This window comes from Passer domesticus, chromosome 11, assembly GCF_036417665.1.
Source record: "Passer domesticus isolate bPasDom1 chromosome 11, bPasDom1.hap1, whole genome shotgun sequence".
NCBI classification, from domain to species: domain Eukaryota; kingdom Metazoa; phylum Chordata; class Aves; order Passeriformes; family Passeridae; genus Passer; species Passer domesticus.
This window is the reverse complement of record NC_087484.1, coordinates 14,349,275-14,360,612: the sequence shown is the minus strand read 5'-3', so window position 1 is coordinate 14,360,612 and position 11,338 is coordinate 14,349,275. Positions and strand designations below refer to the sequence as shown.

Sequence of the window (11,338 nt, the reverse complement as noted above, 5' to 3'; positions counted from 1 at the left end):
TGTGGGGAGGGGCAGCCCCGCGCTCCGCCCGCCCGCCTGCGCTCCCCGGCGGCGGGCCCGGAGCCTGCGCACTGCGGCGGGGAGCGGCCGCCCGGCGCGGCCCGGCCCTGCCCTGCCGGCCCCTCCCAGCCCTGCCCTGCCCTGCCCGCCCGACAGGCGTGACCCGGCCCGGGCCGCTGCCCCGCTCGCCAGCGGTGCCGAGGGGCAGCGGCGGCGCCGCGACACCGCCCGCCCGGGTCCGCATGGGCCTGACGGAGCCATGGCCGCCCTGTACCAGAGCGCGGACCCGTCCGCCTCGGCCTCGCCCAACAAGCTGCTGGCGCTGAAGGATGTGCGGCAGGTGAAGGAGGAGACTACGCTGGACGAGAAGCTTTTCCTGCTGGCCTGCGACAAAGGTACCCGCCCCGCCGCCCGGCCCCCCCCCGAGGTCTCGGCCGCTCGCTCCGAGGGCCGGAGCCGTGGCCGGGAGTCAGCCCTGCGCTGCCCTCCCCTCGGCCGGGCTGCGGTCCCGCCGTGGGGCACCGCGGGGCCGGGCCCGCCGCCTCCCGCCGGCCCCTGAGCGGGAAGGGAGGCGCGGGGCCGGCTCCTGCGGTCGTGAGGGCGTTCGGTTTGTGTCCGGGGAATCTGGGAGGTGTTCGCTGGTAAAGGAGTCTCTGGATAGAGAGCTGCTGTAAAATTGGGGCTTATCTAGACATCCCCAGGATAAGCGACACCAGTGTCCTGCGATTTGCACCACTGGTGGCGCATGGGAAGAGATTTTTCTTTCTAAAACATGCTGCTTGCTTTAAGCCTATATTTAGTTATGTTTGAGTCGAAACGTGGCCTTAAATCAAACTGATCCTGAAAGGCTGGACTCCAGGGTATGTATTCAGTGATGCAGTGGCAGGGCTGCGGGAGCTGCGGTGCTGGCGCGGAGCTGCGCGCTCGCCCGGGCTCAGGGCAGCTCACAGCCACAGCGGTGCTCCTGCAGCGGCGTTTGCCAGCCAGCTTAGCGGTTTTGTGCTGGGACTCTCTTTGTGCTGGGTGGTGCGATGCCTTGCATCTGGACAGCCCCTGCAGTCTGTCCTCAGCATCAGAGGAAGCCATGGCTTTCTCTCTTTAGCTATAGACAGAGGTTCAGGGAGCTAAAAAGCTGCATAACCAAAAAAGTGACAAAACCCAGTTGTCTGTATAACAGTTGGTTCAGTATTCTTGGTATGTATTTTACTGTATTCTACATATACTTCTGTAAGTAGTCTATCACTGTGATCTGTCTTGGTCATGGTCTTTTGTGTTGTGAAGTAATATGTTACCCTAGAGACAGTTTTGGAAAGCACCCCTGCTTTTGTGTGTGTTTATTTTTAGGACTGAAACTAAAGGGGTGGATTGAAGTACATGTCCAGTGCTCTCCTGAAATATCTTTAGTTTTCTCCCTGATGAGAGAATGCTTATCTACCTTGACTTCTTACTTGTCTGATCCACTCAGTTACTGTTGTTAACTGTGGAATAGTGCCTTATTTCATGGTCACTGGTACTCAAAATGATCACATGCTTTCATTGCTTTATAATATGAAGTGATATCCCTGCCTTGCTTCTGCAGGTGACTATTACATGGTTAAGAAACTCTTAGAGGAAAACAGCTCAGGTGAAATGAACATAAATTGTGTGGATGTGCTTGGACGAAATGCTGTTACTATAACGATTGAAAATGAAAACTTGGACATACTACAGCTGCTTTTGGATTATGGCTGCCAGGTATCCAACACACATTATTAAAAATGTGCAGTGTAGTCATAAGTTTTGTTTGTTAATCTGTCAGAATTTGGACATAAATGCAGTCTGCCTTTTAGGCAGTAAATTTCCAGTAAATTGGAAAAAGTAATTGTAAAAGTTGTTTCTTGTCACAAGTTGACTTTTCTAGTGGAATTTTATTGGTGTGGCAAATGTTTAACATTGTTTATGATGTTAGCAAGTTTGAATTTTATTTTAAATGTTACTCCTGCTGCTGATATAATGCCTATATTATCCTCAAGAAAAAAAATACATGGTTTGAGTGCCCTATATTAAAAAAGTGTAAAATGCAAAAATCCTTTTGGCTGTAGAGTTTCTGCTACCACTTTTAAATGGTAGCACAGAAAAATTCACATTATATTAGTTGATTTTAAGGCAAACATGCATTTCTGTGGTGTTTACTTGTTAAACTTGATCTGTGCTTGATGGCAGGGCAGTTTCCTACCAACAAGACTTCCTTATGCAGCATCTCTGGTACTGGTGGGAGAGGTGAAGCTATGATGAATTAAATGTGTGAGACAGGAAAAAGTAGCATCTTTTGTTATATTGTTTGATATTGGGCATGAATAAAACCACAAGCTTTTCCATACGTTAATTAGTGTCAGTAATAAAAATGGTGTCCTTTTATTTTTTTAGTAAAATTCCAAATTTTTGGAAATTAATCAAGAAGATTAATATTTCTAGGGAAAATGAAAAGATGCTTATCTCAGCGTAATAGAAGGTGCAGAAGTGGTTGGTTACCAGTCAAGAAGGAAAAAGCTTATTTTCCTAGCTGTACCCCAGAATTACAAATGCAAGGCTGAAGTACCCATATGCCTGAGCTGTGTTTACACTAGTATTTGCTTTTAATCTGTCTAATAGACCTGGTAAATAGACCTTGGTCTTTAAACTTAACTTTTTAAGTCTTCTGCATCATCTTTGCTGGAAAGTGATTTATTGAATTGATTCCTCTTCTGGTTGTGCAGTGATGCAAATTGTCACTTATGTTCTGTGAACTCCTGCAATGGCAACCTGAATTTGTATCCAGGATCATATGCCTGGTGATAATACAGAACATCATTTTAGTTCTTTAAAATTAGATTTTAAAAATGCAGTTTGGCTTGAGTTTGTCTCTTTGTGCTGTTTAAGTTACTGCTGTTTTCACATATGATTTGTTCTCTTTATGTAGTCCTCGGATGCACTTTTGGTGGCAATTGACTCAGAAGTGGTGGGAGCTGTTGACATTCTACTTAATCACCGACCAAAACGATCCTCCAGGCCAACCATTGTGGTTAAGTGTTGCTACTCCTTGACTTTTGGTTGGGGCTCTGAAGGCTATTGCTTTTTTTGGGTGTCTGTAGTATTTGAAACAGTGTTCTTAAATTCTGCATCTGTAAGGTGATAGAATCTAGACACCAGGGATTATTTTTGTAACCTCTTTTGTCTTGAAAGATGACATACATGATTTTACTTTATCACCTAAGGAATCCAGTGGCTTTTTGCCTGACTAGTTCAGAAGAGAAAAAACCTAGTGGTTATAAATCTTTTCTAGTAGTCTGTTTGCAAGGTAATTAGCAGCCTTGACTTATAAAGTGTTCATTCATGTATGGAAGCTTCACACATTTTCAGAGCAAATCTGTAAACATCAGACCTCCACCTTGAAATTAAGCAATTGAAGCTTACCTTGTCGATGCTTTAGTACCAAAATACTTTTGAAAGCACAAAGTGGAGGTGGAGGCAGGGAAGGAATAAGGTGTTGTGTAACAGAGCATGGCACATTTAGGATATTTTTTCTTCTCTTAACTAGTAAATAAAGTATTTTTTTCACAAACTAGAGCAAAATAACAATTTCTAATATCGCATGTGTATTGGAAAAATAGGCAGTGTTTCTGTGTAAATTGACCAGAGAAGTATCTGGGTCTGTTTTTCTTTTTTAGTATTTATCTGACAGGTGTTTGAATGTTGTTACATATTTTTCTTTCTGTTCATGTTATGAAACACTGGAAAGTATTTTGAAGGAGAAGTTCTTGAGTGAACAGTCAAAAACCTCCTTATGTTTATTAGATAGGTAATAGATTTGGGTAATAAATTTAGATGCTTCCTATATTTTATTCCAGAAATTAATGGAACGCATTCAGAACCCAGAGTACTCGACAACCATGGATGTGGCACCAGTAATTTTAGCTGCTCATCGTAACAACTATGAAATTCTCACCATGCTGTTGAAGCAAGACATATCATTACCCAAACCTCATGCTGTGGGCTGTGAGTGCACACTGTGCACTGCCAAGAACAAAAAAGATAGTCTGCGACATTCCAGGTAAGACTTAAAAGTCATGAGCCATAATAAAAAGATTCTTAATTCATTGCCTGGGTTACATTCAATATGTTTCCTTTTTCTTTTTAAGGTGAAGTTTATGAGTGGATTCCTTAATATTTGTAGCTCTTTTTGTGAGAGGTGGTAGTTCTTGGGCATGGATTGTGCCTGAAAAGGCTGGTGGGAGGCAGTGGCTTTTTCCATTTTGCTTTTATACTTTTAGTCACTGTGCATAGTCACTATGTGCATTTCCTTTCTAGCAGGTGTGTCTCAAATATTCTAGCTACCTTGGGCTTGGGAATATAGGGACTATGCAAATAAAATTTTTCTCAAAAGTTTTTTGAGTCTTTAATATTGAGCTACCACAGGCCAGATTCTGGTATCCATCCTATTCCCTAAGTCATCCTTTTCTCATACTAAAGTTCTCAACTTTAGTATGAGAAAAGATGTCAGGGTATCCAAAGCAGACAAACAATAGAAATATTTGAGGTAGCAGCTCTTAATTTAATCTAGAACTTCTGCTGATGTACTGATAACAGTGGAAGTAGTGAGGAAAAGAAGAGGGAACCAGTTTGGCCAATTTTGGATACTTTGGGGTTCTAAATATGTCATGTGTCTTTCAGGACACACTGTAGTTAATGCTTGTAGTGTCTGATTTAAAAAAAACAAATTATTTTGTCTTTCAGCTGGCCATTTTAGGCAAACCTTTGGAACAGGTTCTGGTTTGAAGCTGCTAATGAAATAAAACATCTTTGTTTTGTTTGCTGTTCTTTTGTCACAGGTTTCGTCTTGACATTTATCGGTGTTTGGCCAGTCCTGCCTTAATAATGTTGACAGAGGAAGATCCAATCCTAAGAGCTTTTGAACTAAGTGCAGACTTGAAAGAATTAAGCCTTGTTGAGGTTGAGTTCAGGTAGGAATTGAAAACTCAAATCAGTTTTAATTTTTTTATGTAATTACAGGTGTAGAAATATGTTTGCATTAGAAAAAGTTTATTCTTAATTTTTTGTAAGTGGAGTGTTTAAACTGATAATTAGACATAATAAGTTACGTAATATAATTTATGCCTCCTTAGTAGTCATTTCCACAGTTTAATTACTTTGAATCCTTTTAGGCATAGACATTTTAATGCGTGTAGTTGCACCAACAGCTCAAATTTCAGCTCTGCTCTGCAAAATTAAACAGAAATTATGCTAAATGCTGACTTACTTGGAAATTATACACCTATTAATCATATCAATATCTCATTAGTACTCTGCATTTTTTTTTCTTTATCAGGGTACAAATATGCAGTACCTTCTTTATACTGGCCTGACTCATGCTGGGAGTTGTTTTGGGTATTGTTTCTTAATTTTGCTCATTATAAGACTTTGGAAACCACATATGTGTATATATTTAAAATATCCATATGTGTGTAGAAGACTTCATGCTGAAAATGCTCTCTGTATGATGAACAAATGCTCAGTGTAATTTCATGTTTAAACAATGCAGATTTCATCATTTTGTAATTTACCAGTACAAAAGCTTTCCAAGAATATGAAGGCAAGTGTTTATGTAAGGTAATATTTTACTTTGCTAAATACATGAATTTTCTAAAAATGTGACTTTTCTGCATTTTAGCTGCCTATCTTTCTTAATAAGAGTTCAATTGTTGCATTTTTGTGATACTATGAGGCATTAAAATGGACTGTGTGCAAGGTGAGACAAGGAAATCATGTGGTTTCTTTTCATGTGTTTAGTACATTATTACATAATCCTGAGTGAATGGACTTTAGTTTTCAAATAACAGGAATAAAGCAAACCCCCAGACAATTTCCTGTCCACTTAGAAAGTCCAAGTGATTACTTACCAGTGCCATATTTTGTGACAACTACACTTTCTCATGTCCTGAAAATGGCTTTTAAGCTTTAACTCTGTATGGAACTCATGACAGAAGAATTTGAATACTGTAAGTCTGTGTGTCAGATTTTCTCTAGTGATCTTGCAAGCTAAGCAGAAATAGAATTGTCGTGTTACATGGTGAAAATTGTTGGAATGCTTGGACCTTGACATGGGGCTTCTGGGGTGGTTTCTTTTAATTTGTCTCAACATAACATACAATCCCAGCTGAAAATGGCTAGTTTGTGATTGAATGGAAAATACAGGACCAGTGTAATGATACATACTGCCTCTGTGTGTTTCAGAAATGACTATGAGGAGCTCGCTCAACAGTGCAAAACCTTTGCTAAAGACTTACTTGCACAAGCACGGAATTCCCGGGAGCTGGAGGTGATTCTGAATCACACCTCCAGTGATGAACATGTAGACAAGAGAGGATTGTTGGAGGAGAGGATGAACTTAAGCCGCTTAAAACTTGCAATCAAGTATAATCAAAAAGAGGTTTGTCTTTGCAGTAACTTATAGACTTTGAATGTCGTATTTTGCTAGTAATTAATTATTTTGTTGTTCTGCCTCTGGACGCAGAAGTGGAAATAAATTTGCAGGAGTTATAGAAGAGATGGTAATACACAAGTACCAGTATGTGAAACAGGGATGCTGCAAGATGCTGAGGAATTCTTTAGTGTTTACTGTGGAGATGAATGTAGTAGTTTCTGCATTGGAGTATAGGCCACTGCTTTTTATGAACAGCTCGGGTAGTGGTAATTATTTATTCAGTTCCTCATTAAATCCTTGCCTAGAGAAGCATGGATCCTTAGGTGCCAAACATGATTTATCATCTTCTCACTGGTCATTAACTGTTCAGCTTTGTCTCAGGCCTTGCCTGTACTGTTCAGTAATTGGGTTGGACCTGTGCTGGTATAATTGAATAGCCCCTCTGTTCCAGAATAGCAGCACTTTTTATGCCATCAATATGCAACTTCCCCCATGCATTAGGTTATTGTAATTTTTGTCCCTTCATAAATTATAGCTGAAGTTTTCTGTGCTGGAATGCAAATGGATATTTGTGGGATTCTAGTACAAGGACCAAGGACAGAGTGGAAGTTTCCTTTTCAAGCAAAATCCATTTTTAGTTAGTATTTGCAAAAGGGATTATATAATTCTGTCTGTTCTACATCTCTAGGCTTAAACTGTTTGTGAAACTCTTGAAATACATCACATTTATCAGTCATAAGCTGTAGTTCTGGAATGCCCTGCAACCAGCACTACACATTTCTGGCCTGGATTCATCAAGCACACTGAAGTATTTCAGTTTTCCTCTGGATTTGAGCATAGCTTGCTTTTACTACAGGGCTTGGAAAATAGGAACTTTTTGTGTGGTATACATACAGTTACAATGTTAATTTTAATGATGCAACTTTGTAATGTGTGTGAAGAAACCTGAGAGTGATTCCTTGTTTGTTTCTCCCCCTCCCTCCCCCAGTTTGTTGCCCAGTCCAACTGCCAGCAGTTTCTCAACACGGTGTGGTTCGGGCAGATGGCCGGCTACCGGCGCAAGCACACCTGCAAGAAGATCCTCACTGTTCTGATGGTTGGCATTTTCTGGCCACTTCTGTCCCTCTGTTACTTGTTAGCTCCTAAATCTCGAGTAGGTCGAATAATTCACACTCCTTTTATGAAGTTTATTATTCATGGAGCTTCATATTTCACATTTCTGTTATTACTTAATTTGTACTCGCTTGTCTACAATGAGAATAAGAAGAATACAATGGGACCAGCCCTTGAGAGAATAGACTATCTTCTGATAATATGGCTTATTGGTAGGTATGATTTGGGTGGATTGGATGACACTTGATAAATATATAAAAAATATATGCTAAATATGTAAAAAAATGCCAGTTTAGTGGTACATCATCAATAGGTAATAACTCAGTCTTTCATGACCAGTTCTAAAATGCTTGGTTGGAAAAGTAGTTAATAACAAAATTTAGACTTGCTGCACAGTTGGTACTAGGTGGTTTAAAGATAGAAGTATATATTATGTGTGTTTATGTATGCATGCTCCATTTTACAAAGAGATTGGAGGTGTGCATTTACCTCATGTTTGTTTCAAAACACAAAACCAAGTATTATTTTCCCAAGTTTTGGTTTTCTATGTCATTGTCACCAGTTATCATAACTGTACCAGAAGGGCTGCATGTCACTTCTGGTTGATGCAGCAGAGGGAGCACAGGTATAATTTTTGTTGAGTTCTCAAGAACTTTTGGTTGAAAGTTCCTAACTTTTACCTTGTTTTTGGTTGTCTGGCATGCGATTGTTTTTACATTAAAATTTATCTTTCTTAATGTAAGGTAATTAGATATGTATCATTTGTTTAATTGGATTTATAAAAAGCAGTGATATGGTAAAAAACAACACAGTTTTTATTTAAATAATTCTGAGGGTGATTTATTGGATATTTTAGGGTGAGAGGATTTTTGTGTAATGGTGATTCCTTTCACAGTTGATCTGTATTAAAACTGTAGAGCAGTTCTTGCAGATTTTGGAAATATGTAGTAACCCACACACAAACACAGGCAGGTCTTAAAAGAAACTTGAAAACTTCAAATTTTGAGTACAAGTTAGATTCCTCCTTTTCTTTGAAATTAAATATTATAATTTTATAAATTCTTTTGTTCCATCAAGTCTGCTGTAGACAAAGTGTGTCATTAGGTGGTCTTGGTAATTTTAATTAAAGGCTATAGAAATATATTTTTTCTGCATGTAAAATTATAATGTGGATTTCAAGTAGGATTTAAAAGTTGTATCTAAACAACATAATCATTAAAATGGGGTTATTTTTCACATAATTGAATCTCAAGTTTTTAAATAGTAATTACATTTATAGCTTAAATGTTTATTTTGTAATGACATTATACTGATTCCTTGAAAATATTCTAAGTTGATTAAGAACATATTTAGAAAATATTCTGCAAAATCAATGGGAATGAAAAGAATAAAGTAACAAGGATTCACTTACATTATTGTATTCCACAGTTCCTTTAAAATATTCCCTAAAAATCACTGTCAAAATGGCCACAGCAGAATTTATAACACTTTGGGTTAGTAACAAGTTTTGTGTTGTTCTGAATGGACTTTCAAAATCATGAATACAAATGTCTTCCATGGGAAGATAAAGCAACAGAACTCCAGTTCTTGTGTGTGTAAATATCATCTTCTATATTTCTTTTCACAGATTCTGTAACAAATTAAGTGTAAAACATGGTGATCATATGTAAAGTAATACCTGTTCAGTGCAATGGCGTCACTTCCCTGGGTTTTATTTTTTTCCTGCAGGAATGGTGTGGTCAGATGTTAAGAGGCTCTGGTATGATGGTTTAGAAGATTTTTTAGAAGAGTCCCGCAACCAGCTTAGTTTTGTCATGAATTCCTTGTATTTGGCAACTTTTGCCCTCAAAGTCGTTGCCCATAACAAGGTGAGCACCAATCTTCATAGACCAAAGCTCCTCTGGGGCTGACTGAGCAGGTGTGGTTTTAGTACATTGCTGCAAAATAGCTGAAGATGTGTTCCACGTGGTGTGCTGGGAGTAGGGTGTTGTGTGTGGTTCAGTGCACAGCATCAGTAACAGCCTGTGATGGGTGCAGTGTGGGCTTTGGCCTTAAATCTCTGTGTGGTCTGGCCATGGAGGTGTCAAGACCTCAGGTCTGGTTGCACCTTGGTCTTCAAAGCACCATTGATCAGGCAAATGAACACATCAGGACATGTCCAAGTACTTGGAAACCCCAAACAGAGCTACTGTCTTCCTTGTAAGAGCTGGCTGGTCTTCCAAATGGTTTGATTTTTGTTTAGGGAAATGCATCTCATCAGATTGGGCAAGAGCTTGCCTGACTCCACTCAGTACTATGCAGAAAGCTGATAGTATCCTCTGTGTTTGGATTGCCTGGTGCATTTTTGTTACAGAAAGTTTTATTTAGCTTTTGATTACATATACTCAAATGTCATAAGTGGTGGATTTTTAATTGGTTTTTGCTTGGTGCGGTTTTTTTGATTGGGGTTTTCTTTGGTAGTAAGGATAAAAGCCCTGAGACAGTAGAAGAGCCTTGTCTTGTCTCTATGAAAAGCCATCTGGATTTGATTGAAAATACGAGGTTTGAAAATGATCATTGCCATTCTGTTGCATGTGTTGTTAACCACACAGCACGTGGCAAACTGCCAGACCAATTGAATGTGAATATTACAGCAAAATCCAAGCCAGTGCAGTAGCACCCTTATTGTGTCTTGAAAACTGCAAGTTGACAGCTGTTTGGCAGTTGGGAGGGAAATAAACGGGTTTATTTCTTCCCAACTTGGTGTTTGGCTCATTTTCCTATCCTAGCATTGATTCAGAGGCTGGTAATCGTTTGGAAAGGAAGGTTCCATTTCTTGGAAAAAAATAGAGGGAGAATGCCACATTGGGCTCCTTTCCCAGCCATTTGCTTTGCAACCAGCATGTGTCTAGTAGTAGTTCCTTTGCTGAGATAAAACCCATTGTTACCAATTTTAAACTGTAACCTTTTTGAACATGCAGGACTCCTGTCCTATACAATAGGCATGTTATGGGGGGTTTTTCCCCTTTTATATGGCCAAATTTATTTTTATTGTTTATAAATCATATGGAAAACTAAGTAAAAAGGTTCAGTTTGCATCTTAGATCCATTATAGGCCCCAAAGCGGTAAAAAATAAAGGAAGAGTCTCTGTAGCAGAAGGATTTGTAAGCATGCAGTTGTAGTGTATAGCAAAATACTTACCCCTATTTCTTGCCATCTTTGTGCAGCAGACTTTTGGGTGTTATCATAAAGCAGCTTAGAGTTCCTTGGTTTTTGAATGTCCATTTTGAGACAGCAGAAGCTGGTAATATAAATGCTAAGTGTTCTCAGCCAAACCAAAAGGAGTTTATGGATATTCCCTAAAATAAGTTGGATAGTAGTACTTGGTGAATAATACATCAAGCAACAGTTTACTTGTAACTCCTATTCTCTGTAGCCATTCATAAAATCTGTTGAAGGAACCCCAAGTCATAAATCTTTCCAAAACTGTTTAAGATCAGCTGTCACCACACTGCAATTGCAGGTGTACCTTGGTTTTCTTTGTAGCATCTCAGTATTGTTTTTGACTGAGGCCTGTTACACAAGGCAGTGCACATGTTTATATAATAACATTCCCAAGTCCCTGTTTCAATAGACCGTGGGAAACAGAGTAGAAGTGGAAGGAGAACAGAGGAATAAATGGTTTGAACAAGTGAGTGGCAGAGTTAGGTGTTCAATTTAAATTCTCTGATTTCTGGTTGCCTCTGGAATGGCTTTTAAAATGCCTTGTCTGAAAGAGGTATGACACCTTTGAGTGACATATGTTA

General features: G+C 39.5%; 1 protein-coding gene across 4 annotated transcripts in view; it reads left to right on the top strand.

Moving 5' to 3' along the window:
- Positions 1 to 44: 44 nt before the first annotated feature.
- TRPC1 (transient receptor potential cation channel subfamily C member 1) overlaps positions 45 to 11,338 on the top strand; it is a 22,072-nt gene continuing 10,778 nt past the window's right edge. For all 4 annotated transcript variants that reach the window (XR_010346297.1, XM_064385811.1, XM_064385810.1 and 1 more), the window contains exons 1-8: positions 45 to 395; positions 1,580 to 1,734; positions 2,939 to 3,040; positions 3,867 to 4,069; positions 4,848 to 4,979; positions 6,250 to 6,445; positions 7,428 to 7,764; positions 9,281 to 9,420. Coding sequence is in view for 3 of the 4 variants with exons in the window: in XM_064385811.1 (XP_064241881.1) it covers positions 260 to 395; positions 1,580 to 1,734; positions 2,939 to 3,040; positions 3,867 to 4,069; positions 4,848 to 4,979; positions 6,250 to 6,445; positions 7,428 to 7,764; positions 9,281 to 9,420 (1,401 nt within the window). In the remaining variant the exon portion in view is untranslated. The remainder of the gene's footprint in view (positions 396 to 1,579; positions 1,735 to 2,938; positions 3,041 to 3,866; positions 4,070 to 4,847; positions 4,980 to 6,249; positions 6,446 to 7,427; positions 7,765 to 9,280; positions 9,421 to 11,338) is intronic.